This window comes from Nipponia nippon, unplaced genomic scaffold (genome assembly GCF_047370975.1).
Source record: "Nipponia nippon isolate SJK-2023a ecotype South Korea unplaced genomic scaffold, ASM4737097v1 scaffold_23, whole genome shotgun sequence".
NCBI lineage: Eukaryota > Metazoa > Chordata > Aves > Pelecaniformes > Threskiornithidae > Nipponia > Nipponia nippon.
Window position 1 is genome coordinate 6,640,006 of NW_028262340.1, and position 25,721 is coordinate 6,665,726.

Genomic DNA, 25,721 nt, shown 5'->3' on the forward strand with positions numbered 1-25,721 from the left:
AGACGGTTGCGGTGGAAATGTGCCGGTGCCTTTGGAGGGCACTGTAACATCACCACCCAGCCCTTTTTACTGCATTTGCCTCCTCTGCACCCAGTTCTTGCTTTAACGCGAAGCTCGTGCATCCTCCCGCCTGGGGCTGCGGGCGGCTGGGGTGAAGGAGGGGATCCCGGCTTTTTTTTGTCTTTCGAGGGATGCTCCTGCGCGGAGAGGAGCCCCAGAGCACGTGAAGGGAGATGCTCCCAGCCATAAGTAGCTAAGCAGGATTAACGTCGCACTGCAAGGTGCCTCCTGCTTTTCTTGGTTAATGCCAGGTGTTTTTTAATTAATTCTCCATTTGGAAAAAAAAAAAAGTCATTTGGGCATTAGGTGTCAGCTGTATTTTCCTGCCAGCTTTGCAGACCTCTGTGTCAAGCTTTTGGCTACTTTCTAAATCTTACAAAGGAGGGAAAAAAGAAAAATCTTGAGGCCACCTGCTTGAGGCTGCTGTGGGAAAACATCTGGGGTTTCCCAGCTGAGTAAAGCCCCAGGGTGAGGTCTGGGGGAAGAGCGGGTACGGAGGCTGCCTGCGGTCAGCCTGCTCTCGCAGCCGCGCTGCCCCGCAGAAACCCCCTCTGCTCTCGGATGGCAGCTGGGTGCCGTGTTTTGGGAGACGCTGTAAGGTAGCGTAAGCAATTAAACCAATGCTTCAGGACTCAGCTGCCCTTTCTGCAGAGGTCTGAGAGTGATATTCCTGGATTGCCTGGAGTACGGATGGTTTAACAGTTTGCTTTCATGCGTAACGTTGGCAGCAGCTTTTGCCAGGTCATTTGGGAAACGGGAGGCTGCTTTCCTTAGCGATAATTCTGAAATAACCTTTTTAAATGCCCGCGGCTTGGAGGGAGACGTCTGCTTGCAGATGCGGCTGCCTTCCTCCCGCGCTCTTGCAAGCAGCGGGAGGGCGCAGGAGACGCGTGGATCTGATGGCTTTTCCTCCCCGGCTCTCCGCAGGTGCGCAAGCACATCAACGACCTCTACGAAGACTTGCGAGATGGCCACAACCTCATCTCCCTCCTGGAGGTGCTGTCGGGAGTGAAGCTGGTAAGTCCCCACGGCCGGGACGCGACGCTGCTGCCCGCCCTGAGCCCCTCTCCGTCCTCCCCCTGCTCCCCTCTGCTCCCAGCCATCAGCTGTCATTTCTTATGCCGTAGTTTTGTTTTCGAATGTCTGTCGTTGTTTCTTTTATTATTATTACTATTATTATTTATTATTATTTTATTTATTTTCACTCAACCCTGCGCTCCCCAGGCTGGTCTCTTGGATACCACCAAAGCGAGTGATTAAAGGTTATGGTGCCCTGGGTAGAGCCCTCTTTTTGTGAAAGCTTACACACCTTCATCTTCTAGATTTGGCTCCATATTTAAAATAACGGATAATAGTGGCTTGGACTACAACTGTTTCTGTGAGAGCGTGCCCAGCAGCTTAGCTCAGATTTGGCGGAGGGCACGCTCCTCGCTCCTGCCCCGTGCTCGGCTCTTCACGAGCTGGGTTTGTAGCAGTTGGTGGCATGCAAACCTCTTCCTGCATCTTGAGCATCGTAGAGTCCCCCTCCTTCCTCCTCCTCCTCCTCCTCCTTCTCAGACTGACACATTCACTCAGCTCTGGGAAGATCCTGAATGCTGCAGCAGGGTAGCACAGCAGGAATTATTTTAGTTTTCCCCTAAAATAGGATCTGGGCAAAGATCTCCCAACTCCCTCCGTTACCCTCCCAAGATGCCAAATCAGTTTTTGTGGGGGCTGAAAAATTGGATCGAGCTATTTGTGATCCAGACAGTTTCCTTCTCTTCACTTCGGCTTTCAAAGGCAGGGAAAACTTCCGTGCTCGAGCCCGGGGTGTGCCGGAGATCCAGCCGCCTTCATCCCCACTCTTTTGTTTTTCCTTTTACCTGGGTGTTGCATTTTGGTTTCCATTCTGTCTCCCTGTTGTGTCACCCTCCCATCGCCGCTGTCCCTCCCGTCCTCGTTAGCAAATAGAGCCGCCAGCTCAGAGGAGCCTTCGCCTGGTGAGAGCGCCGGCCTGGTGCCGTGCAAGCAGTGAAGAGCGTGAGGAGGAAGATGATGATGATGAAGAAGTAGGTTGAGTTGGCCCCGGCCGCAGCCTATCCCTGGCGGACACTGGAGTGCCGTCAGATAGTCCAGTGCAGCCCAGCATCTCCGGGGGCTCCGACCTTCTCCTCTGTGTGGTTTTAGCCGGGGTTTTTGGTAAAACCCACCCAACGCGCCCCGAGCGAGGGTCTGCGGAGGGGAAGCTGTAAGAGCGGAGAGGCACCCGGTGCCACGGTCCTTGTTAGCGGGCTGTGTTCACGTTAACTGGATTATCTGCGCGTGCATTGCGGTGTCGGCCTGCGGGCAGGGCACGCCACCCACCTGGTGTGACAGCATGTGTCCCCGCCACGGGGCGGGAGGGGACAGGGACGCGGGTCCTGCACGCTGCTCCTGGCCGGGCCCCCTTGGGGGGCTGCGGTGACGGCTGCTCACCTCGCACTGCATGGACAGGCTCTGGGCACGGGCACCTTCTTGTGGGGCTGGTGCCACCGTGGGGTCCGGGCCACGACTGGCAACCCCGTGCATGTGAGTGGAGGTGGGAGCAAGCACAGTGCGGCCCCAGCTGAGGGTTACCCCAGAGGGGCTGGACCCCAAAACCTTGCTGAGGTGCAAGAGAAGGTGTGTTTTCCAGCCCCCTTGCTCTGGGTGACGAATCCCTTGCACACGGTGTCACCTCCCTCCTGGAGCAGCGCAGGAGGAGCTCCGGTCCCCTGCAGCCGTGGAGACGTTCCCCCTGCAGCGATGGCTCTTCCCTTTCAGGCTGGGGAAGGAAGGTGCCTCAGAGGTGTCCTTGCGGGTCAGAGCACCCTGGTGGCACCTCCTGTTGAGGCCCAGATTGGGATTTGGGCGTTGATCCTCCCCCTCCTGCTGATTCGGAGCAGACCCAGCATCCCACGCCAGCTGGCCGGGCTCCTGTGCGGAGGTTGGAGCTGCGCACCCAGCCCTTCCCCTGCTCTTTCCCTGGGCCACGACTCAGCTGCCGGGAACCTCGGAAAATCCCCTGCTTGCGGCAGCGGCGATGAGCACAGCCCAGGGCGTCTCATATCTCCCCTCCCAACGAGTTCAGAGATGGCACCTGGAGCAGCGGCCCCTGCCCGCACACGGGAGGAGCTGAGCCGGGTCTGCAGGGGCCGGTGCCGAGGTCGGGGTTTCTCTGCCATCAGTGGGGACCCGCAGCCGGTCCCTGCCCGGGTCCTCACATCCTGCTGTGGAGCAGATCTGCTCTGCTTCCACCTGGACGGGTCGGACTCCCTACCCGCTTGGGTGAATCTCTCTGCTGAGCCCTCTTCCCAGTTTGTCTGGCTGACCATGGGATGGGTGAGATCCTGCCCTGGGATCTAGAGGCTGAGCCAATCCTGCCTGCTGCTGGCAGCCGTGCAGCGCCCGGCTCAGAGCCTGGATATGGACCCTTGGGGTCTCCTGGCACTCAGAGGAGGTCGAGATCTCAGGGTCTTCCCACCTCCGTGGGCTTTTTGCCCTCTTTCAGCAGGATCGTGCGTAGCAATGACTTTATTTGCCTCCAGAGCAAAGAAGATAGAGCAGGGTGGATGGAGTGCACGGGGGGTCACACCAGCACGCTGAGTGTGGGGGGCTGCCCCGGGCGGCTCCCGGGGGCATGTGGGGGGTGGCTGTGCATGTGGGGTGCTGCTGGCCCGGCCCCGCGAGCCTGACCTGACGCTGCCGCCTCTCTCTTGCAGCCGCGTGAGAAGGGGCGGATGCGTTTCCACCGGCTGCAGAACGTGCAGATTGCCCTGGATTTCCTGAAGCAGCGACAGGTAAGGGCTGATTTAGGCTCATCCAGAAGTAGAGCTGGGTTCTTTGCAGTTCTTTCTCCTGGTCGGGGCTTGGGAAGGGTGTCGAGAAGCAGCATCAGCCTGTGCTGGGGTGTGCCCGACCCCGCGGTGCCGGTGCTGGTTGAGGACGGCTGTCAGGGGACTTTTCCCCATAGGCGTTGTGTCCTCTCAGAACCGCCCATGCAGCACAAAAACCAGTATCAAAATGAAGGATCAGACTCCAGTTCTGGGAAAGGGTTTTCAAATGTCACAGACAGTCACTTCTGCACCCCGAAAGCCTCACGCAGGGCTTCCCGGCAGATCGCGGCGGCAGGGACGGGCGGCTGTGGCACGTCCGTGCCTTCCCACCAGCTTCAGGGGAGATGGGGTAGCTGGGTCCTGCTCAGCCCCATGCAGCCACGGCCTCGGTGCTCGCACAGCCGCGTGGCTGTGTGCGGCATCGCCCCTCCGGACAGCAGCACGGACGTACTGCCCAGGGCAACATCGCCCTTTGGCTTTTTGAGGACAGGCTCCCTCTGCCGAGCTTTTGGGAGGTGCTGGCCCCGCAGTGCCTGTGCAGCTGGCAGAGACCAGGGATCCTCCACACCCCTGGGCAGATCCCGCCCGGAGCAGTGGGATGCATCCCGAAACTTGTTGGCTCTGCAGGTGAAACCCCCGCAGCCGGGTGTCCTGTTCCGCCTGTTGGGTCAGGTCTCCCCGCCGTGATGCTCCTCGGATAACGCCAAGACGATGATAAATTGTACCAGTTCATGCTGAAGCAGAGATTTTTCTCTCTCTGCTGGCCTGAGGGCACTGAATAAATTTGAGCACGTGCCCCACTCCAGGGAGGGCGAGCCGCTCCCCTCCTCCTCCCCGGCCCCTCGATAGAGACATTTTGCCGAGGGCTCTTGGGAGCTTGTTTCTCTACTTGGATGAAACAGCTTTTTCCTTTGAAGTGTGATGGCCTGGTGACAGCGGCCTTGCTGGGACATCTTACCCCAGATGCTCCTGCTAGAGATTGTGAGGTCTCCTTGAGTGTTGGGGAGCGGGGACACCCCCGTGGGGAGCCCACCAGGGGAGGAGAGCCCAAAGAACGTGGTGGCTCCCGGGAGGGCGGCTGCAAGGAGAGCAGGAGCAGCAGCCGGGCAGCACCGCTCCGGTTTGCATCTGCTGGAAGCGCTGAGGCTGGTGCTCCTGGTGCTGCAGGCATCTCCATGGGGTTCAGGGACTGCACATGCATTTAAACCAGCCCTAGAGCAAAGCAGCTGGGAGGGAGCAGCTCTGGGACTGCGTGGGGCCGGAGTCTGCCGGGACAGGGGCTTTCGGTGGGTGCTGGGGAAGGGCCCTCAGTGAGGGCAGCGCTGGCGCTTCTGCCTTTGTTAGGGCTGATTGATTAGCAGCTTGGTTTTGAACCCAGGAGGGGGTTAATAAAGCTCGGCCGTCCTCTTTTAACCATGCTCTGGTCTGTAGCTATTAAATTATGCACTAGCGCTCAGGGCTTTGGGGACGAGGCACTTCTCCATGTGAGCTGAAATAAAGCCATTAAGTGCTGGGAAAGCATTTCTAGATAGAGTGTGCTAGAGATGTGAAAAATCCTTCCTTCCCCATCCCTGAGCAGGAGCATGGGGTGGCCTCGCCACTTCTTTGGGAAGCGCTGGGGTCACGCGTGTCCACTCCCTCCCTGCCGGAGCGTTTTGGTGTGGCCCTGGGGACGGCGTGGTCAGGGACACGTCCCCCCACGCTCTCTGGGTGAGGCTGATGGGGAGCTTTGACTCTGTTGCTTCTCTTTCAGGTGAAACTGGTGAACATTCGCAATGATGACATTACAGACGGCAACCCCAAGCTCACCCTGGGGCTCATATGGACGATCATCCTCCACTTCCAGGTAGGTCATGAGAGCTTCTTGCTGAAGGACACGGGGCGGACGGTGGGAGCACGTTGTCTCCCCAGGGCGCTGGCGTCTGTCTCTGCGTGCACGCGTTTTGTGGCGATGCCGGCACGCAGATCGGTCTGGAGGATCAACACACGTTGCAGTGTCATGGAGACCGGTGTCGGGGAATAGCAACGCCCTTTTCTCATCATTTACATAATGAAATCATTAATGATGGGTTGTGTGCGGTGGCCTCCCAGTTGGCACCAGGGTTGCTGGCGGGAGCTGTTTGCTCAGCTGAGTCTCTGGAGGAGAAGAGCAAATTTGGAGGGGGCCGCGGAGGGGACAGGCTGAGCTCGTGCCCGTGCAGGGCTGTTATCCCAAGGCATTCCCAGCCCTTTGGGTGGTCGGCACAGCCATGGGATCTTTTAATGTCAGCTGTGCGACAGCGGTTCAGGACAGGGATGGGAGGAGCTCTCTGGCCCAGCTGGGGTGCTGGGGAACGCACTTAGGACCGTCTCCAGCAATCGTGTCCTATAGATGCTCTTGCAAAACAGGGTCTCGGGTCTTTGATAGCCTCAGATTGTCTGGTTGTAGCTTTGATGCCCTCAGGGGGACGACACGTGGCCCCTAATGCCACCATGGCATTGCCACATGGGGCTTGCTCAGTGGTGCTGCTGCCAGCAGCTTGTTAGCGATGTGACATTATCTCTGGGGCCGTCACCGCCACCGCCGCGGGACTGAACCCCTGGGAGCTGCCGCGTCCCGGCTCCCTGCCGTATCCCTGCTGGTGTCTCTCAGGCGAGACTAGCGCTGGCTTTGAGACCTCGTAAGGAAGCTTTTCATTTTTGGAGGATGAGTGGGCAATGCCCCGGGGAGCTGCCCCCTCGCCTGGGCCATGCGTGTGCCCCGTGCCAGCGCAGCCAGGCTGGCCCCATGCGCTGGGTGAGCCCCTCCTGACCTGTATTTCTCGGGAAGAGGCTTTGGGGGGGAGCACGGGGATAAATTGGGTGTAAGGCTGCTGCTGAGGCGCTCTGCTGGTGTTTTGGCCCTGCGAAGCAGCCAGGGTCGAGGAGGGTTTGGATGCTGATGAGTCACCGTCGTCTCTGGTGGGGCCCTGGCTGGTGGCATCCTGTCCCCGCTGTCCTCGGGGTGGCCCTGCTCTGGTGCGTGCTCTGCTGCAGGGGACCAGAGAGGGGACGGCAGAGCCCAGGCAGGAGCTCCTGGATCGCCTCTGCACCCAACTAGGAGGGGACACTGCCACCCTGCCGTGGGGAACAGGGCGGGTGACGTGGGGGGGCCCCCAGGGGAGCTGGGCTGGTACCGGCGAGCCTGCGCGTCCTTTCCCCGCCTGCGCTAAGGGGATTTTTTCTGCGGTGGTAGCTCCATTGTCAACCTCTTAATCTCCCCTGTCCCAGTGCCGCTGCCTGGGGGCAGGCGGCTGGGAGAGCCCTGGGGAGGGGTTCGGGGTGGGCCAGTGCCCCCTGCTCCCTGTTTTCTGTCTTGTCCCTGCTTTTGGCGTGTGTTCCCCTCCTCTGGTCCCTCCGAGCTGGCGAGAGGAGTCAGGGTGCTGCATGTTCCTCAAACCTCTGCCCTCGGTGGAGTTTGGGGCAGGAGCTGCAGGAGAGAGGCAGGACATGGGGCCGGACTGGGACGGGAGGATCAGCGCTGTCGTAGCCTGGTGGGACCCCGCGACTGCGGCTCCCTGAAGCGATGCCGGCTCCCCAGGGCACCTTGGGCTGCCCCTCCGTGCCCCGAGCTGGGTGAGCCTGGCAGGAGGGTGGGCATATGAGCCGGGCTCTTGGGGCTCTCAGCATTGAGAATTAAGGAGCTAACCTCCGGAATTGGAGAGAAACACCCCTGCGGGAGCCGGCGCGACGGCTCCGCGTCCCCGTTGGCGTGCATGCAGAGCCGCTCTGACTCCTCCCTGCTTTTTTTTTTTTCCCCCATTTCTTTCCCACCCCTTCCTTTATGCTACCTTTGCCAACCTTCTCCGGGTTTTGTGTTTTTTATCTCCCCCACCTCCCCAGCCTCTCCTCCTCCCCCTCCCCGCTCCGCTGCCTGATTCCTGCTCCCTGTTTGTGTTGGCGAGGGCCGTGCTCCAATTACCTCATATTTGGAGAGAAGGACGCCGCAGCCAATCCCCGCTCCCTCTGCTTTTAGGTCAAGTGATTTCTGAACTGCAGTGAGATGCTTTGAATTTGTCTTCTCGCAGCGCCCAGGCTGTAAGATGGCTGTCTGGAGCGGCGGCGGCAGGGCTGGCGGGGGGGAGCGGAGGCGAGGGCCAGTCCGCGGCACGGTGTACGGCGTGCGTTTGATCCGATGAAGCCCGGCTCGGGATTTATTTGGGAGCCGGCGACTCGCTTAGCTGCGTTGCTGCCGGCACCGAGGAGGAGATGGGGAATTCTCTGGGCTGTGTTAAAGAGCCGAAGGAAAAAGCTGCGGGAAAGGCACCCCTGTCTCCCAAAAAAAGGGTCCGCTTTAAACGGAGACGGAGGGGGAAGAGGAGAGCGATGCCGGAGGCAGCCCCACAGGGGGAGCCCCCGGCCCTGGAGGTCGCTGAGGATGAGGAGGTGCCGAAGTCGAAGGTATCCCCCCAGCAGGAGGGAGGAGAGGAGCCTGCTGGGAGCCGGCATCACGGGGGGGACCCCAACCCGGTGGCCCTGCACCCCGGGCTCATCGTGCAGGTGAAGGAGCGGTTTCAGGGGGAGGTGCAGAAAGCTCGCCTGGTGCTGGAACCCCGGCGGCTGGGTGCGGTGGGGGCTTCCCCGGAGGAAGGCACCACTGTCATCGCCCGCTTGCTGGAGAACCCGGCCGAGAAGGACTGCGAGAAGGCGGTGAGCCGGCTGGTTGAGCTGCAGAGGAGCGGTGCGGGCAGCCGCCGGGCCGTGCTGCTGCCCCTGCGCGGGGGGACCGATGGCCGTGTGGAGGGGCTCCTGTCCCCGGTGAGTGCCGTGTCCGGCAAGGAGCCAGCGAAGAGCTGGGAGCTGGGGGCCAGCAGCGCCCTGGATGCCTGGGGGAGAGGAGGCAGCAACGATCCCAGCTCCAGCGTCGCGTGGACCTGCTCCTCTGTGGCAGAGCCAGGCACCGTTTCGGAGCTGTCTACGCTGTCCCCCATGGTGGATCAGCTAGAAAACCCCAGCATGGGGAGAACCTCAGGGTTGCCATCATCTCAGGCCAGGGAGGGAGATGGGCATGGACTGCCGGCCTCCCGCAGCCCGTCCTCCTTCAGCGGGCGCAGCGGCGGCGCAGCCCGGAGCTCCTCGGGGTACGGCAGTGACCCGGCACGCCGGCCGGCCAAGGGCACTGGAGCTGGTGGGACAGCGGCGTCTCCCTCTGAAGGCGGCTGCAGGCTCGCTGCGGAGGGCTGGGCTCGGAGGGGGAGCTCAGGGACGGACGGAGGAATGGTCAGTGTCTGCATGTACCCTCACCCCCTTTTTGAAGCAGGGTGGGGGACCCGGTTCAGTGCACCCCAGATCCCGGTGGCCCCTGGGGATGCGCATCTGGGCAAGGTGCAACCTCGTCCTGAGCGCAGGCGGGAGGACTCTGGTGCAGAAAGCTCCCAGAGCCTTTTCCCCTATGAACATCTCTGCCGGGAAAGCATCCCCCGGGGATCACCCTGTCCTGTACTTTGCTCCCGGCACGGGCGGCCAGAGAGCGGCTCTCGCCGGAGCCGTGGGTGCGGCCGGCACTCACACGGGCTCTCGGTGCTGTTGTGTTTGCTGTTGGCAGCGCGCTTGCTGTCGGTGGTGGCACGCGTGCCATCGGGGCTGCTGGGTCGGGTGCGAGTTCGGGGTGTCCCCTTTCTGCTGCCCGCACGCAGCTTCCAGGCGGGCGGCAGCGGGTGAACGTGGAGGCTCTGCCTGCTCCGAGGGTGCTCCAAGAGGAAGAGGAGGGAACGGGGCTGTGTTTGCTTTGGGAGCCCATCGTTGCTGTTTGGAGGTCGCTCTTTGGGGCTGACAGGGCGGGCTGAAGGCACCCTTGGGTTTGGCCAAGCTCTGCACGAGGTTGGAGGGGCAGGAAAGGGGCTGTGGCCCCCGATACCTTTGCCGGGTTGGGACCGGTGTCACAGCCACCCTCCGGCCTTCAGCGTCCTGCCACCAGTTGCTTGATGTGCAAGGCTGATGTTGGAAGGGTTTGGAAGGGGCTGGCCCCGGGTCCTGCGAGTTTCTGCTCTCTCTTCTCGCCGGTGCCTCCCTAAATCTTTGTCCTGACACAGGCATGTGAAGAAAGGAGGGTGGAGCTGGTGCCGCATCCTGCGCCTCTGTAAGCACATCTCTAGGAGGGTCTCCTGCAAGGGTGCCTTTGGGGAGAGGCCCAGTGGTTGGAGAACCCCGGTGCTGTGTGTGAACGATTAAAAATAAAGGATTTATCTGAGCTGGGTGCTGCGAGGAGCTCCCCGATGGGCAGCAGTGCTGGAGAGCCCAGGTGGGGCACAGCCGATGGGTGGGTTTGCAGAAGGTTTCATTCTGCTCTTAATTAAGAGCTGTCAGGTAATCAATAAGGGGGTGCTGGGCAGGTTTGTGGGTCCCTCCCTGCTCCCGGCAGGCATGGAGGGTCCCATCCTGCTGCTCGCCCAGTGCATCTCCCTATCCATCCTGGCTCTGCTGCCGGGTCCCGGCATCCTTAAGGAAACCCAGCCCCGGGGCTGGAGGAGTTAAAGGCAGTGCCGGCGGTGTGGCAGCGGCTGACAAAGAGCAGTTTTGTGTGTGATGAGAGTATCAGGCTCGGGAGAGGGAGGTGAGCTGCAGCATACCAATTACACCGCCGCTCCCCATGCCGAGCTCGGCAGCATCCTCCCCGCCGGCGGGAGAGGCGGCTAATCCTGCAGGTCCCTGACACCTGCCTGCAAAGGGATCTCTGGCAGCTGGGACCCGTGCAATGCCAGCACCCAACCGGCTGTGTTTTGGGGGGGAATAAAGCAATTGGGTGTTTTCAGGGCGGAGGGGGCTCGGAGGGGCGGCGGGTGGGGCTGGGTCCTGGCACACCTTCTCCCTGCAGTGCCGGGAGGAGGAATCCAGCGAGCAAACAGCCCGCATTGCCTTTCCAGAGGGACCCCAGAAGATACGCGAGGCTCGCGTCCTCCCCTTTGTCTGCCCCTTAATTAAGGGGAGGTAATTGTACTAATTGGGGAGCTGGGGGGGGGATGGGCGAGGAGGAGGCCATGCCAGTCAGAAATATGCTGGCATGCGGAGACACGTGCGTTTTGTCACGTGCGAGTCTGGGATTCGCAGCCAGTCCTGCGCGTCTGCCTAAGAGGGGTCTGTGACCCTCGGCCTCTTTTGTTGGGGAAGTGGGTCGCGGCACCCCTGCCACCAGCACCCCCGGCACGGCGAGGCAGAGGGGGAACGCGACAGCCTCCTCCCCATCCTTGCCTTTCCCCCCTGGGATGGAGCTGGTGGCACCGCTCCCAGCGGCTCCGCTGGCTGGAGGGCGAGGAGAGACCTCTGCCCCACGCGTGTTCTCAAACAGCACCTCCGAGCGCCATTTCCCACTCCTTAAGTTGGTTTTGGTGGGGTTTTTTTTTTGTTACATGATGCTCTCCAGGTAGAGCATCCCCCGCCACGCCGGCCCCGGCAAGGGATGGCATCAGTGGTCCCTTCTTGGGTGCTTTCTCACTGCCCAGCCACGGGTGCTGCTGGATGGGGACATTCCTGCGTGAGTGCCGGGTGCCCGAGGGTGCTGGGGCTCCTCACGGTGGGTGCTGGGCAGGAGCGGGCAGCGAGCAGGGTTCTACAGGAGGGTGCGTAAGCCTTGCTGTTGGCAGAGTGTGTTTGGGGCGGGAAGAGACCCGCCCGGGCCCCCGTCTTGCCAGGGCGTTGTGTTCCTGGCGAGCTGCGCCCCGAGCCCTGGCTGGGGGGGACGGTGCCGGTGTAATGCGCCGGGGCATGCTGCGGGCTGCCGGTGGCACAGCGCTGCTGTCTGGTGTGCTCAGAGCATGTGTGGCAGCAGCCGCTCCCGAGAGCGGAGCTTGGGCGGAGGAGCGGCTCCGGTGAGCTCGGTGGTGGTAGGAAGCCGGGGTCCGGCAGTGGCAGCTCCTGTGCCAGCTGCACCTCGTGCCCCAGTGAGATGGGGCTGGCCCATGGCTGCGCCTCCCTCGCCTGCCTGGATCTCCAGTCTGCCCAAGCCACGCCGCGCCTCGGCACCCCGGTGCCCTCCTGCAGGCCCGGTGGTCCCTTCCCAAGTCTGTCGGCTCTGGGGTCCCCTCTCCCCCACAGTGACCAGGAGTTTCCTCCCGCCCTTCCTGGCGGCTGCCAGGTCTCGGGCAAGTTCATGGAAACTGGACACGCCTGGTGCTCATTCCTCCTCCTGCATCACCCCGTGGCTGTGCCGCTTCCTTACAGATCTCCGACATCTACATCAGCGGGGAGTCGGGGGATATGTCGGCCAAGGAGAAGCTGCTTCTGTGGACACAGAAGGTGACGGCAGGTTACATCGGGGTGAAGTGCACCAACTTCTCGTCATGCTGGAGCGATGGGAAGATGTTCAACGCCCTCATCCACAGATACAGGTAGGCAGGAAGGAGCAGCGGAGAGCATCGTCCGGGTGGGAGGAGGGGCTGGGGGCCTCCCGGGGGTCCCTGCCCACAGTTGGTGATGCTCTGTGCTTGGCGATGTAGGTAAGGCTTGCAGGGAGCAAGGGCTCTTTTACTGGAAATCATCTCTTCTGCCAGGTAGCTGGGGGGTGGATGCTTGGAAAGAGCAGCAAATACATCAGGTTGCGAGAAAAAACATCTTGAATGAGACTGGGGAGAGGCAAAAAAGCAAAGCTTTTAAACTCTAGAGTATGGGAGTGCTGCAGTGTTTTACGTGTTACTGCTGCCCATTCTGCTCTCCATGAATAGCAGCACGTCCATCCACGCTTTCATCCGAGGATCTCGGAGCTCTCCTGAGCAGCAATTAAACCTCCCACAGTTCCTTAGAGATGGCAGAGCCCTGCGCACCTTCCGTTTGCTCAGCGCAGGCAGCGAGTTGGAGCTGGGGCCGGCTTCTGCCCCGGCTGCTTGGTCAAGGGGACTTGGCACGGCTTGGAGTGCCTGAAGGAGAAGAGCAAAGGCCCCAGGAGAAAGCATCTCCTGGTAGCTGGAAATAGCACGGCCTTCCCCTGCTGCTCTGTGCTCGGGAGGAGCAGGCAGCGTTTAGCAGCAAAGGACAGGCAAAGCTCCTGCAGGCAGGGGCAGGCAGGAGATGGGGCGCGTGGTGGGCAGCGGACCTCACCGGGACAGCATGGTGCGCGGAGGCTGGGATTTACCTGGCTCTGCTGTGCTCGTTTGCACTTCGTTTGTGCCATGGCTCGCTGGTGTTGTTCGGTTGCTGGTGTTTCCTCCTGGCGCAGGGTTGGCAGCGCCCGCACCTGCTGCCTCCATTCCGCTCTGCTGCGGGCAAAGGGCTCTGCCCGCGTCCTCCGGAGAGGTGTAACCACCTCGCTTTGGGGCTGTTTCGGGCACCTCCTTCCAGGGAGGGCTTGCGGTCCCAGCCTGTCACGCTGGGTACAGAGCGGGCGCTGGAGAGGGCAGGTCCCAGAGGAGCACGAGAAGCTTTCCTTCGCAGGCTGACCACCCCCGTCCCAAAGGGGCTGAGCTGGGAGCTGCTGCAGGCCAGGGCCCCTCGGAGAGCCACCAGCCTGGGACAGGGGCTCGGACGAGCCCTCGGGAGCCAGCCGGGGCAGTGGTGCCCATCTGGGATGCTCTGCCCTGGGCACCTTGCGCTGTTTGCCGATGTCATGACTCTGGCGCGTGTCTTGCAGGCCAGATCTGGTGGACATGGAGAGGGTGCAGATCCAGAGTAACCGGGAGAACCTGGAGCAGGCCTTCGAGATCGCCGAGAGGCTGGGGGTCACACGGCTGCTGGATGCCGAAGGTGAGCGGCTGGGGGAAGCATCTGGCATGGGGAGATGCCAACCTCTCCACCCACTCCCATTCCTCACTGCCTTTCTGCTTCTCCCTTGTCAGATGTGGACGTCCCCTCTCCGGACGAGAAATCCGTGATAACTTACGTGTCTTCCATCTACGATGCCTTTCCCAAAGTCCCCGAGGGAGGAGAAGGGATCAGCGCTATCGTAAGCATCACTGCGGGTTGGGAGGCTGGGACAGTGATTTGGGAGGCAGCTGGTTGTTGTGGGAAGAGTTTGGAGGTTCTCTGGCTGCCGTAGCAGATGGCCAACGGGTGGAAGAGGCTCGGGGTGGAGCAAGGAGCTTCCCCATTAGTGTGTCTGCCCTGGGAACTGCCGGTGTGCCTGTAGCCTCCAGGCTCTGCAGGTTTGAGCTCATGGGAAAGCTGAGCTGGCTTCCAGGGAGCAGCTTGCAAGGAAGATTTTCCTCCTCCTCCCTCTACCTGGGATGGCATCACAGCAGGGAGGCAGAGGCAGATGATCCACCCCATAGCTGTGACCGTGGCACCTCGGTTTCCTCTGTGCTCTGCTCGGCAGGGCCGGGCTCTGCCTCTTCCCCAGGGAGACCTGCCCGCCGGCAGTGCTCTGCAAGGGTGCTCTCACCCCGCAGGAGGTGGATTCGAGGTGGCTGGAGTACCAGAGCCGTGTGGAGTCCCTCATCTCGTGGATCAAACAGCACACGATACTCATGTCCGATAAATCCTTCCCCCAGAACCCTGTAGAGCTAAAGGTAGGTCCTGGACAAGGTCCATCCGCAGCGTCCCATGTGCTCGGCGCCGAGAGCTGGGTGGTGGCATTCCCCAGGATGGTTTCTGATGAGCCTTTCTCATCCCAGGCACTTTATAACCAGTACATACACTTCAAAGAAACTGAAATCCCAGCGAAAGAGCAGGAAAAAGGAAGGATAGAGGAGCTCTACAAACTGTTAGAGGTAAGTATCATCATGGCTACCCGGAGGCTTGTAGGTGGGAGTGTTGTGCTTTTAGCAAGACTGAAGTGTGCTCAGTTCAGGTTTATTTTGGAATGGAGAACTGGAAATAACCCTCAGGGTAAATGATGTAGCAAGCAGCACGCTGCAGGAGCGGAGGCAGAGCTGTTGCCTTAAAGCCCCACTTTCCTCGCTGTAATCTCTCTCACCAGCTCGAGGAGGTAGGAAATGCCATTCTGTTGATGTTTTCCCCAGGTGTGGATTGAATTTGGACGCATCAAGTTGCCCCAGGGCTACCACCCCAACGACGTGGAGGAGGAGTGGGGCAAGCTCATCATAGAGATGCTGGAGCGTGAGAAGCTCCTGCGGCCGGCGGTGGAGAGGTCGGTGCTCTGCCCGTGGCAGGCAGAGTCCCCTGCGGGGACGTCTGCTGCTGCCCTGGCTGGAGGGACCTCCCAAAGCCTGTCTCTCATTCTCTTTCTCTCTGTCATCGCAGGCTGGAATTGCTGCTACAAATTGCTAACAAAATCCAGAATGGTGCTCTGAGCTGTGAAGAAAAACTCACTCTGGCGAAGAACACGCTGCAAGCTGTGAGTGGGGGGCGTTATTTTCCCCCTCCTATTTTTTTTATTTATTTTTTTGTTTTCCTGCCTCTTCTTTTATGCCCATCTCTTCCCCTCTCTTCTGCGTGGGGTGGTGGGTTCCCCTGGACAGCTTTCCTTTCTCTTCTGACGTTGAGCCTGGCCCAGAGGGGCTGTAGGGGTGGTGGTGGATACCTGGTGATCTATGGCACAAGGACCTGGGGGACAGGGGCGCAGGGGAACGGCCTTGCCGAGCAGCAGGCTGCCTCCGGGGATGCAGCTAGTGAGGCTGGACGTCTGCAGAGGTGATGGTTTGGAGGAGAACTGCAGTTCTGGGAAAGTTTGTTGTATAATGAGGCTTAAAAACCCCCAAATCTGTTTTATTTGTCTAAAAGACGGGCAGAAAGGACTCGGTTGCAGACTGTAGCTACCTGGGTGGCGAGTAGATTTCTGAAGAGGGGTGTTTTGTTCTGGGAGAAAGAGATGTAAGGGTTGGGAGCTAAAAATGGTTAAACTCAAGCAAGAAATGAGATGCCCGTTCAAGTGACTGTCCATGGGACTAACCACGGGAGCCCATCTGTCACTAGAACCTTCCGGTTCATCTGCAGAAGCTTTTCTAAGGGGGATGTCCTCGGTGTGGTGTGAGCGATGAACTCATGTTCTTCTGCTCGAGTCAAGCTTCTTGTGGATCAAAAGGTCTTTTTGGTCTTAAAGTTGATGCTGGGCTGCTCTCGTGTTCTCTCTGCCTGGGCCGGGGGGACCCAGCCCTCAGCCTCCTCTCTCTTGGTGCAGGACGCTGCTCACCTGGAGTCGGGCCAGCCGGTGCAGTACGAATCCGACGTGGTCGTGTATCTGCAGGAGTGCGAGGGGCTCATCCGCCAGCTGCAGGTGGATGTGCAGATCCTTCGGGATGAGAATTACTACCAGCTGGAGGAGCTGGTGTTCAGGTGAGAAGGGCCATGCCGAGATGGTCTGTGGATGGAGAAACGTGGTCAGGGGCTGATGGACGGGGCTCCTCTGCTCTGTTGTGGGGAAGGAGGGAGTGTGCGTGCATCTTCTTACCCGTGCCTTGCTTGCTCTTCCAGGATCATGCGGCTGCAAGATGAGCTGGTGACGCTGAGGCTGGAATGCACTAACCTGTACAGGAAAGGCCACTTCTCCACCCTGGAGCTGGTGCCCACGTCCACGCTGAGCACGACGCACTTGAAGGGCGAGTCCCTGACGAAAGGGCTGCACACCTCCTCTGCCTCCTGGTTCCGGAAGCCCATGACCAGGACAGAGCTGGTGGCCATCTCTTCTTCCGAAGACGAAGGCAGCCTCCGGTTCGTGTACGAGCTGCTGGCCTGGGTGGAAGAAATGCAGGTGAGTGCTGGTTCTCTGGGCCAAATTACCTGCCTCCGCTCACACAGATGCGGGAAGGTAGGAAGCTGGTCTGGGCTTTTTTCTGCCTTTATCTGTGAATAATTGCTTTGATGGTTCAAAATTTCTGGAGAGCACCGACGCTTTTGTCTTGAGTTGGGTTTTCTCTCTCGTGACCCTGCTGCTCAGTGGGTATCAGAAGATCCTTTCAAGGCTGGAAGCAAATCTGTACCGATCCAGTCGGTCCTTTGGTCTTATGTGGGTGTGAAGCTTGTGAAGGCTGTCCCAGAAATGAGTCAGTGGTGGAGCACTGGCTTCGGACCTTCTACCAGGACTGGCGTGGTGTTTGTTCCCTCTTGAGTGATGTAGGAGGTTTCCTTGCCCTCGTGTCCTTTTGAGATATGCTCCTGCAGATGAGGAGTGCTGACTTGGGCCTCTTGGCCTGTTTCAGATGAGACTGGAGCGGGCAGAGTGGGGGAGCGACCTGCCAAGCGTGGAAACCCAGCTGGAGACCCAGCGGCACGTCCACACCAGCGTGGAGGACCTGGGCTCCAGCGTAAAGGAGGCCCGGATGTACGAGGTACGGTGGTGCGGGCTGGGGGACACGGTGCGTGGCACGATGTGTGCGGGAAGGTCAGGGCGTCAGGATCAGCTCTTGTGGGTAAAGGTGCCTGGGGCAGAGGTATTTTGTAAGGATGGAGCTTCTGAATTGATGCTGGGCTGGTGCAAGAGGCTGCTGCCCTGGAGCCATCCTCTGCACCTCCTTTTGCTCCCGCAAAGCTGGGGAGAAAGGATCGGAGATGGGGTTTCAAGGGATGCCGTCCTGCGTCGGGTAACAGGAATATTTTTCATCCTTCAGGGTAAAATGTCTCAGAATTTCCGTGCTAGCTACACGGAGACGCTTGGCAAGCTGGAGACGCAGTACTGCAAGCTGATGGTGAGTGGGCTTCGAGTGGGCTCATGGCACTGCCCAGGGAGCGCGGGGTCCATCCCTGCCGCCCTGCTCCTGAGCATCCCTGCTCCGAGGCTGGGGAGGGGGGAAGAAACCGGTCGTCTTCAGAGCAGGGAAGAAGAATCACGCTTCGTTGTGTTCAGGAAACCTCGAGCTTCCGGCTGAGGCACCTCCAGAGCTTGCACGGGTTTGTGTCCCGGGCCACCGCTGAGCTGATTTGGCTGAATGAGAAGGAGGAGGAGGAACTGGCCTACGACTGGAGCGACAACAACCCTAACATTGCAGCCAAGAAAAACTACTTCTCGGTGAGTGACCGCGGGGCAGGGCTGGTGGGATGGGGCTCTCTTGGGTGCGCTGCTGCTGCTTTTGGTCCGCAGCGGGACCTTTGGCTACCGCCAGACCTGAAGTCCCCAGAGGTTGGATGCTCCCTCCCAAGTCCCTGAGCTTGTAGCTCATGAGTGCAGCTGATGAAAGAGCTCTCCCTAGAGCAGAAAGTGCAAAAAAGTGTTTGTTTAATTGAGTTTCAATCAAAAAGGCATCAAAAGATGTCTTTTTAGCACTATTTGGAACTGAAGGCATCTTTAGCAGGGGAAAAAAAAGTCTGAGCTCAAGAGGAAAATTGATTCCTCTTTAAAGCAGTATAAATAAATTGCTCTCTTCCACAATCATCTGGAACTGAAGAGGTCCCCGGGCAGGTTTCCAGTATCTGCGTTCCAGCTGCCCCGCGTGTTTGGTGCACAGGAGGCATCCTGATGGCAGCCGGCTGTGGTGCTCCCGTAAGCCGTGCTGGTTTCCCTGAGATCCACCGGCGTTCGCTGCAGCGCTCCCATATCGCCTGTTGTATTGGTCGGACACCTGCTCCGAGTGAGGCTGCTCCCCGTAGCCGAGATTTGGACTTTGCTTGTGTCCTTCGTGCAGGAGCTGATGACGGAGCTGGAAGAGAAGCAGGACATCTTCCGCTCCCTCCAAGACACAGCCGAGCTGCTGTCCCTGGAGAACCACCCGGCCAAGCAAACCGTAGAGGTGAGCGGCTGTGCGGAGGAGCCGGGAGGAGCCCTGAGAATCAGCTGGCAGCAAATCTTCTCACCCAGGCTTGGGAAACTTGCTGTCCCATCCCTTACGGGCAGCCAGGGCTGATAAAGTGGTTTATGGTGGCAGAAGAACATCAGTGCAGTGATAGAGCTGCTTTATTCTGGGGAGTGCCATGAGAAGCTCGAGGCCATTCCCAAATAATCCTCACCTCAAATTAAGGCACAGATACGCTTGTCCCAAGCATGAGCCTCTCCTGCAGTGAGGTGGTTCAGGGAATGGCCTCGGCTCCTTTGGAGCTATCCAGGCTTCCAGAAAAACCATGGTGGTGAAGCAAAGGGCTGCGGGGACATGTTTCTCCCTGGTGTTTCTCTCTGGGGTGGGAGAAAGCAAACCTGTGCCTGCTGCAGCCCCTGGCATCGCTGGTCCAGGGTCTGCCGTCTCCTGCTCTTCGTGCCTGTGTCCAAAGCCTCCTGCTTGCAGCCAGATCTTGCCCGTTTGTGTACATCGCGCCTCTGTAGCTGTGGCCTTCCCGTGACCCTCCTGGCTGGTAAATGCTCATTATTCCTCCCCGTTTGGTGTGTGTGTTTCTCAGGCCTACAGCGCTGCCGTGCAGAGTCAGTGGCAGTGGATTAAGCAGCTCTGCCTGTGCGTGGAACAGCACGTGAAGGAGAACGCCGCCTATTTCCAGGTACTTGGGAGGGACAGCCCAAATTTCCCTGGTCACCACCCTCTGCATCCCGCTGCATGAGCTTCATACGCTGCTGCTCCCTTCGGGGTGAGGGAAGGAGGGATGTGTGTGCCCATGGGGGCTGCTTTCTCCTGAGTCATCTCTTTCTCCTTAGCTGCTCTCTGGGGATGTCTCGCTAGGGCAAAAGGGATCAACTTCCACATAGTTCTGGCCGTCTGTGTGGGGTGCTCACTCCCTTTGCAGCCCTAAGGCCAGAATAGTGTCAGGAGCTCCTGGTTGAGATGTTGGGGTTGTCCCTTGCTGTGCTGGGTGCTGCTGACCGCTTGGTGGACTTGTGCAGGTTTCCTTGACCTTCTTTGCCTTTGCAGTTCTTCAGTGACGCCCGGGAGTCGGAGACCTACCTGCGCAACCTGCAGGACTCCATCAAAAGGAAGTATTCTTGCGACCATAACACGAGCCTGACGCGGCTGGAGGACCTGCTGCAAGACTCCATGGTGGGTTCTCCGACATCCCCGCCACCCTGGGCGGGCGATGGCTGGCCTTCTTGCTCCAGTCCAGCAGCATTGCTTGGGGCACCTCTTGCTTCCGAGGGAAAACTGGGTTCCTTTTATTCCCGCAGCAACGCAGTTTCATGTAACGCGGTTCGTTTCCTCGTCTCGGTCAATGTTCTGCTTTTCGGTGGAGCTGCTGCATGTGTTTGTACGTGGCCATGGGGTGCAGGCTGGGTGCTGCACCGCTGCCTGGATGTCACGCTGCCGATGGTAGCCAGATCTCGGTCGTTATGACAGCCGATGGGTCGCTTTGGTTTAGAGGCACCGTCCAGCATCTTTCTGTATCCTCGGGGTGCAGGGCAGGTGGCGTGTGCTGTCTGTGCAAACTCACAGCTTGATGTGTGAGCTGGCTCTTCCCCTTCGGTGCCCATCATGCCGTCCTGCTCTGCATGGAGCCGGGCGTGTTCTGCTGACGGAGGTGTCGCGCAGAGCCCGTAGCGTGCTCCTGTGTCTGCTTTTGAGCTGGTGCTTGCTAGGAACGGGGTGGGATGCGGAGAAACGCGTGCTTTTTATCCAGACCAAATCCCACGTTAATCCATTGCGCCGTGCTGGTGGGGGGAGAGCCAGGGCAGCCCGCCGGGGACGGGGGCTTGGGGGCTCGGCAGCGCTGATCTCTGAACACGTGGCCTGGCTTAGCTGCGGCGGAGCAGAGAGCAGATGATGGGCAATCGCGCTGTGATCTTCTTGTCCAAATTGGCCTGAAAAAAACTAACCTAAAAACAAACGCCAAGGAGCAAAGCATCAGATGGTGTTTGAAACCAGGGACGGGGGAGGATTTGGGCTGTGGATTGACCACTGAGCCACTGGTGGAGCTGGAAGGAGGCGACGTTTGGGGGTGTGGAGGCAGGTGGCTGCTTTGGCTTTGCTCTTAGTGCACACCACTGATTTCCAGCGTGTCCCCAGTGAAGCTGGGATGCCGTTACTGGGTGTTCGTGATGGGTGCATCAGCTGGGCTAGGGCTCGCCGTCTTCTTTCCTGGAGGCCTGGGAGGTCCCATCCTCTCTGTCATGGTCTCGGGGTCGTCCTGGTCTGTCCTCCCACGCTCCCAGGATGCGGAGCAGCCAGCCTGGCTCCTGGGGTCCGTATTTGTGAGCCCTGCAACACCAGAAGTCTGGCAGGCGCCGTCCAGGGTGGGAGAGGCTCGTCCGGGCAGCCGGAGAGTGGCCACGATCTCAGGACTGGGGCAGCTGCCCTGAGCTCAGCTATATTACTCTTTCTTACCTAATAAGTTAAAGTTGTATTTCTTCCAATCATGCTCCCTGGGACAGGCACAGGTAGTTTATTTAATCATTTATTCTTTTCTTTTTCTTTTTTTTTTTTTCTACCATTAAATTATCCTCCACTGTTGTTAGCTCACTAACCGACCCCGAGAGTACCAAGCATGAGGGAGAACATTTTTCTGGGATCCTTTTTCAACTTTTGCAGCCAGAATGGGCTGAGCTGCTACTAATCACACGAGCTGCCAGTGTCGTGATCCGCACACGTCTCCATCGGTGCCAGAGGCTGTTCCAGGGGAGCTTTGCCACCAGTCCCCCGGGTTGTCCCATCACCAAACCCAGCAGGGACTCAATTATGCAGCATTTTCCTCCAACGGGCAAATTTCTACCCAAACCCAGAGACCTGTGCGATCACTCCACCACTAGCCCCTTCTCCTGAGATTGTTTTATCCGCATAATTCATCATATCCGCATTCCAGCCATTGGTTTAAACATGCCTTCATCCTTTGCTTTAGAAAAGGGAGCATGCTTCTGTGGTCTCTCCTCCAGAAAACTAAACGTCCCCAGCTTTGGGCTGGAGCTTGTCCTGCTCTTGGCCCCTTACACCTCCTGGGACTTTAATTTTGGTGTATGCTGTCTTCTCTTTTTTTCCCTTTTGAAAGAAAATGTCTTCTTGTCCTAGCAGCAAAAGAGCCAGAGGCGTGCATGCGGCTTTGCAGGGCAGTGGGAGTAGTAGTGGAGAGGTCCCACCCCGACCTGAAGTCCGTTCTCCCGTCCATCCCATCTCCTGACCCCTCTTCCCGTCCCGTTAGGGCAGCAGGATCCTCCTGACGTGTTTGTTCAGCCCTTGAGATCCCAGTGTAGCTCTTGCAGGCCAACGTTGGGGTGGGGGGTGCCGAGATGCCTGGGAGAGGCCTCCTCTCCCCTGCCTCGAGCAACCTGTCCTTCATCCTTCTTCCTGCCAGGACGAGAAGGAGCAGCTCATTCAGTCGAAGAGCTCCGTTGCCAGCCTGGTGGGACGGTCCAAAAGCATCGTTCAGCTCCGGCCCAGGAACCCAGAGCACCTTGTGAAGAGCACGATCCCCATCAAAGCTGTTTGTGACTATCGGCAGATCGAGGTGAGCGCTGGAAGGGTGTCGGCGTGACTTTGAAAGGGAAGACGGGGATGAGGCAGGGGAGCAACGCCCGTGATGGTTTAGGATGTGGTGTCTGTCAATGGGAAGCAGGAACGGAGTGGGAAGATGGGAGGAGGGAAATAACACGGCTGTTTTTCCTGGAGCTGATTTCCATGTCTCAGATTTATTCTGGGCAGGAGCTAAAGCCCTTTTCCCCAGGGAGGATGGGCTTCATCAGCCTCAGCCAAATAAGCACGTGGGTGGTAGCCAACTCTGTTAAACTTCCTTGTCCCTTCTTCTCCAGACGTGAGCGTGTTGCACTGCTTGGCACTATCCCAGGCTTTTGCTTGATTAAAATATATATCTCTCTATATTTGTGGAAGCTGGCTCGCCCCCAGGAGGGGAGCTGGCAGCAAGGGCAGGCGTGTGCAGCCCTGCTGCTGGTTTCTGACGGGTCGGGTGGTGTTGGTGCCGCCGCAGATCACCATCTGCAGGAACGACGAGTGCGTGCTGGAGGACAATTCCCAGAGGACCAAGTGGAAGGTGATCAGTCCCACGGGGAACGAGGCCATGGTGCCCTCTGTCTGCTTCCTGATCCCCCCGCCCAACAAAGAGGCCATTGAGATGGCCAGCAGGTAACTCGCGGGTCTCTGCCGCGGGGAGGTCCCAGAGGTGCAGTGGCAGGGGCTTGGGGAGGGGGTTGGTGGCAGGGGAGGGGACAGATCTGGGGTGGGAATGGGAGAGGAGCTGGGGTGGAGGAATAGGAGTGGGTGGCACAGCTGATTCGGGGTGAGGGAAGGCATCCCTCGTGGTTACACAGCTGCCAACTCCATCACAGCAACAGCTATAGTAGCTTGCAAAAGAGAAAACGATGATTTGGGAGGAGGGATCCCTCCAGGGATCGCTGGCACTGGACATGCAGGAGCATGGCTCGCTGCGGGCTGCCGGGCTGGGATCGCTGCCTTGATGGGCCGCTGGCTGGCAGCAACGGCTGGTGGATTAACAGGGTCAGGGCTGAGCGTGCTGGGGAGATCCAGGGCTGACGGATCTGCTCCTTCCCCTTGCAGGGTAGAACAGTTGTACCAGAAAGTGATGGCTCTCTGGCACCAGCTCCACATGAACACAAAGAGCCTCATCTCCTGGAACTACCTGCGGAAGGACATAGCCCTGGTGCAAAGCTTCAGCATGGAGAAGGTACGGCAGGAACACCTCTGCCTGGCTCCGGGGCTGCGTTGCTCGCTGGCCGGACTTCTTCATGTGGCTGAGGGGGAAAAGGAGGTGTTAAAGGGAAGACCAGAGACTGCAAGGTTGGGGAAGTCAAGGCTCTGTGCACCTTGAACAGTGGGAAGACCTGAGCTTGGGGGTTCTGCGCAAAATGATTGCAGTTTTTCCCAATAGAAAGAGCATCGGCAGTTTGCTGCTGGACTGTAATAAGCCTAAGAGATTGCGGACTTAGCGTTTCATTAGGGAGTGAGCAAGGCTGGAGGGAGGATAAGGCTGATAGGGAGGAGCTTGTCTCTTCTCCTCTAAAGCGAAAATACTCACTTGGCAAACGAAGGTGATTAAGGTGGGGAGGGTGGCCTCAGTGGTGTGTAGGAAGTTGTTCCCACTGGTGAGATGTGCTGCTTTTCCACTTGCAGCTCCGGTCCTTAGCACAAGGGGAGTGCCAGCAAGCCATGAAGAGCCTCCAGGCGCACTACGAGGATTTCCTGCAGGACAGCCGCGACTCGGAGCTCTTCTCGGTGTCGGACCGGCTGCGCCTGGAGGAGGAAGTGGAGTCTTCCAAGGAACACATCCGGCAGCTGCTGGAGTCCATGGAGAACGGTGAGCTTCAAAGGGCTGATGGATTAACCAGGAGCTGTGAGGACTCATAAACAAAGGATTTATGGGATGGCTTCAGTTGCTTTTTTTTCCTGAGCTAGCTAGTTGATGGTGTAGGCAGCTGCTCTCCTTATTTCTCCATCCATTCAAGCTTTCGGCCCTTGTCCAGCAGTGTTCCTGCAGAGAGGGCTCGGCTTTGCAGCTTCAGCCTAACTGCTGAGTCCTCTTACCCTGATATCGTTGGAGATGGGTTTAGTCATTAGTCAGGACGTATTCTGAGCGAGGAGCTCTTCCTGCATTTAATCTCTAAGAGAACACACGTGGCGGTCGCAGTCCCGCTGTTCAGAGCAGCGGATGGCTCCCGGCGTGACGCAGCAGGGCTGAGCGCCACTGAGACTGGGGACTCCGGCTTCACCATGCGAGGTGCCCTCTGGCTGGGCTCATTCTCAGCTGCGTTTGAACGAGATGATTTGATGAACTTGTTTTCTGGCGAAGCTGAGACCTCGGTGTCAGTGCGATGCTGCACTTGGCTCCGGGGCTCCCGGCAGGTCCCGTTTGGGGCAGACACCGGCCGAGGTTGTTTGAGCTGCTGTTTTGGTTTGTCTGTGACTTGCAGAAGACAAGGATGAGACCGTTGCCAGGACGTATCTCTCGGAGCTGAAGAATATCCGTCTGCGCCTGGAGGAGTGTGAGCAGAGGCTAGTGAGCCGGATCCAGTCCCCAAGCAGCACCCGAGCAGATGGTGATACTATCCAGGAGAACACCATCCGCATTGCAGAGCAGGAGGTCAGTCCTGCCGCTGTGAGATGCGGAGGGGAGGGAGGTGGTGGCCACGGGTCTTTAGCGTGCGCCAAAAATAGCTTTTAACTTCTCCAGGGTAAACATGTGGGTGGTGGGTGCGTGACTGTGTGGGGTTCGGGAGGATCTTCCTGCACAGAAAGTAGCAGGAAACCTCTCCAGGTGGGCTCCCTGCTCCGTTTCATACCCGTCGCCTTTGCAAGGGCTTTTTCTCCCCCTGCTTGGGCTCTCCTTTCACCTTCTTTCCCTTCCTCCCGTAGCGCTTGCAGGAGGATCTGCAGCGGCTGCAATCGGACCTGCGGTTCGTTTCTGAGAGATGCTACAGCTTCCTCGAGAAGGCGCCCGCGGGGTCCAGCACGCCCCACTTGCGTTCCGAACTTGACTTGGTGGTGAACAAGATGGACCAGATGTGTGGGCTGTCTTCCATCTACCTGGACAAGTGAGTCGGGATGTGCTTCTGTGCCTAAATACCTTTTTGTATCTGCCTGACTCTGCTAAAGACCTTTCTTCTGGCCCTCTAACACACCGTGCACTGCGCTCCATCCCTTTGCGGCACGCGGTGCAAACAGCCTCGCCATCAAGAGGATCTCGCCGAAATTTTGGATGTCATTGTGCTGCCTCTGTTTGATTTGCCAGGTTGAAGACAGTTGATGTTATTATTCGTAACACCCAAGGAGCAGAGTCTCTGGTCAAAGGGTACGAGGTTAAGCTGAGCCAAGAGGAGGCAGTCCCCGCCGACCTGGCAGCTATTCAGTCTCACAGAGCGGCGTTACAGGTTGGTGCCGTTCGCTTCCCAAGGTGGGCCGGCAGAAACCAGCCAACGCTTTGCCATTTGTCCAGCAGGGGCCTTCCTTTTCTCTACTGAATTTGTACCGTATGCCATTTTTCTTGCCTCGATATAGCTGCCGGCAGGATTTTGTGCTGCTTATGTGATCCCTTATTGCTTTGTAAAGGTAAAGGAGCTGCTCTGGCTTGTGCTCCCTCTTGCAGGGCACACGGGAGCATCTTGGCAGCTACACGTCCTGCTGCTGTAGGACAGGGGCTGAACCAATCTGACTCGCTCCA

General features: G+C 58.9%; 2 protein-coding genes across 13 annotated transcripts in view; both read left to right on the plus strand.

The window, feature by feature from the left end:
* The window catches only part of MACF1 (microtubule actin crosslinking factor 1), a 142,047-nt gene that overhangs the window by 31,592 nt on the left and 84,734 nt on the right, over positions 1 to 25,721 (plus strand). For all 12 annotated transcript variants that reach the window (XM_087760700.1, XM_087760693.1, XM_087760691.1 and 9 more), the window contains exons 3-27: positions 988 to 1,077; positions 3,780 to 3,857; positions 5,647 to 5,739; positions 12,069 to 12,235; positions 13,471 to 13,583; positions 13,676 to 13,782; positions 14,225 to 14,344; positions 14,450 to 14,545; positions 14,798 to 14,925; positions 15,039 to 15,132; positions 15,916 to 16,070; positions 16,209 to 16,485; positions 16,934 to 17,062; positions 17,342 to 17,419; positions 17,578 to 17,739; positions 18,353 to 18,457; positions 19,059 to 19,154; positions 19,523 to 19,648; positions 21,888 to 22,040; positions 22,518 to 22,672; positions 23,105 to 23,231; positions 23,678 to 23,861; positions 24,475 to 24,644; positions 24,917 to 25,095; positions 25,293 to 25,431. In XM_087760700.1, coding sequence (XP_087616826.1) covers positions 988 to 1,077; positions 3,780 to 3,857; positions 5,647 to 5,739; positions 12,069 to 12,235; positions 13,471 to 13,583; positions 13,676 to 13,782; positions 14,225 to 14,344; positions 14,450 to 14,545; positions 14,798 to 14,925; positions 15,039 to 15,132; positions 15,916 to 16,070; positions 16,209 to 16,485; positions 16,934 to 17,062; positions 17,342 to 17,419; positions 17,578 to 17,739; positions 18,353 to 18,457; positions 19,059 to 19,154; positions 19,523 to 19,648; positions 21,888 to 22,040; positions 22,518 to 22,672; positions 23,105 to 23,231; positions 23,678 to 23,861; positions 24,475 to 24,644; positions 24,917 to 25,095; positions 25,293 to 25,431 — 3,321 coding nt within the window. The remainder of the gene's footprint in view (positions 1 to 987; positions 1,078 to 3,779; positions 3,858 to 5,646; positions 5,740 to 12,068; positions 12,236 to 13,470; positions 13,584 to 13,675; positions 13,783 to 14,224; positions 14,345 to 14,449; positions 14,546 to 14,797; positions 14,926 to 15,038; positions 15,133 to 15,915; positions 16,071 to 16,208; positions 16,486 to 16,933; positions 17,063 to 17,341; positions 17,420 to 17,577; positions 17,740 to 18,352; positions 18,458 to 19,058; positions 19,155 to 19,522; positions 19,649 to 21,887; positions 22,041 to 22,517; positions 22,673 to 23,104; positions 23,232 to 23,677; positions 23,862 to 24,474; positions 24,645 to 24,916; positions 25,096 to 25,292; positions 25,432 to 25,721) is intronic.
* On the plus strand, positions 5,766 to 10,605 carry LOC148055393 (uncharacterized). Its single transcript, XM_087760720.1, has one exon. The coding sequence runs from the start codon at positions 8,121 to 8,123 to the stop codon at positions 9,570 to 9,572; it is 1,452 nt and encodes a 483-aa protein (XP_087616846.1). The 5' UTR covers positions 5,766 to 8,120; the 3' UTR covers positions 9,573 to 10,605.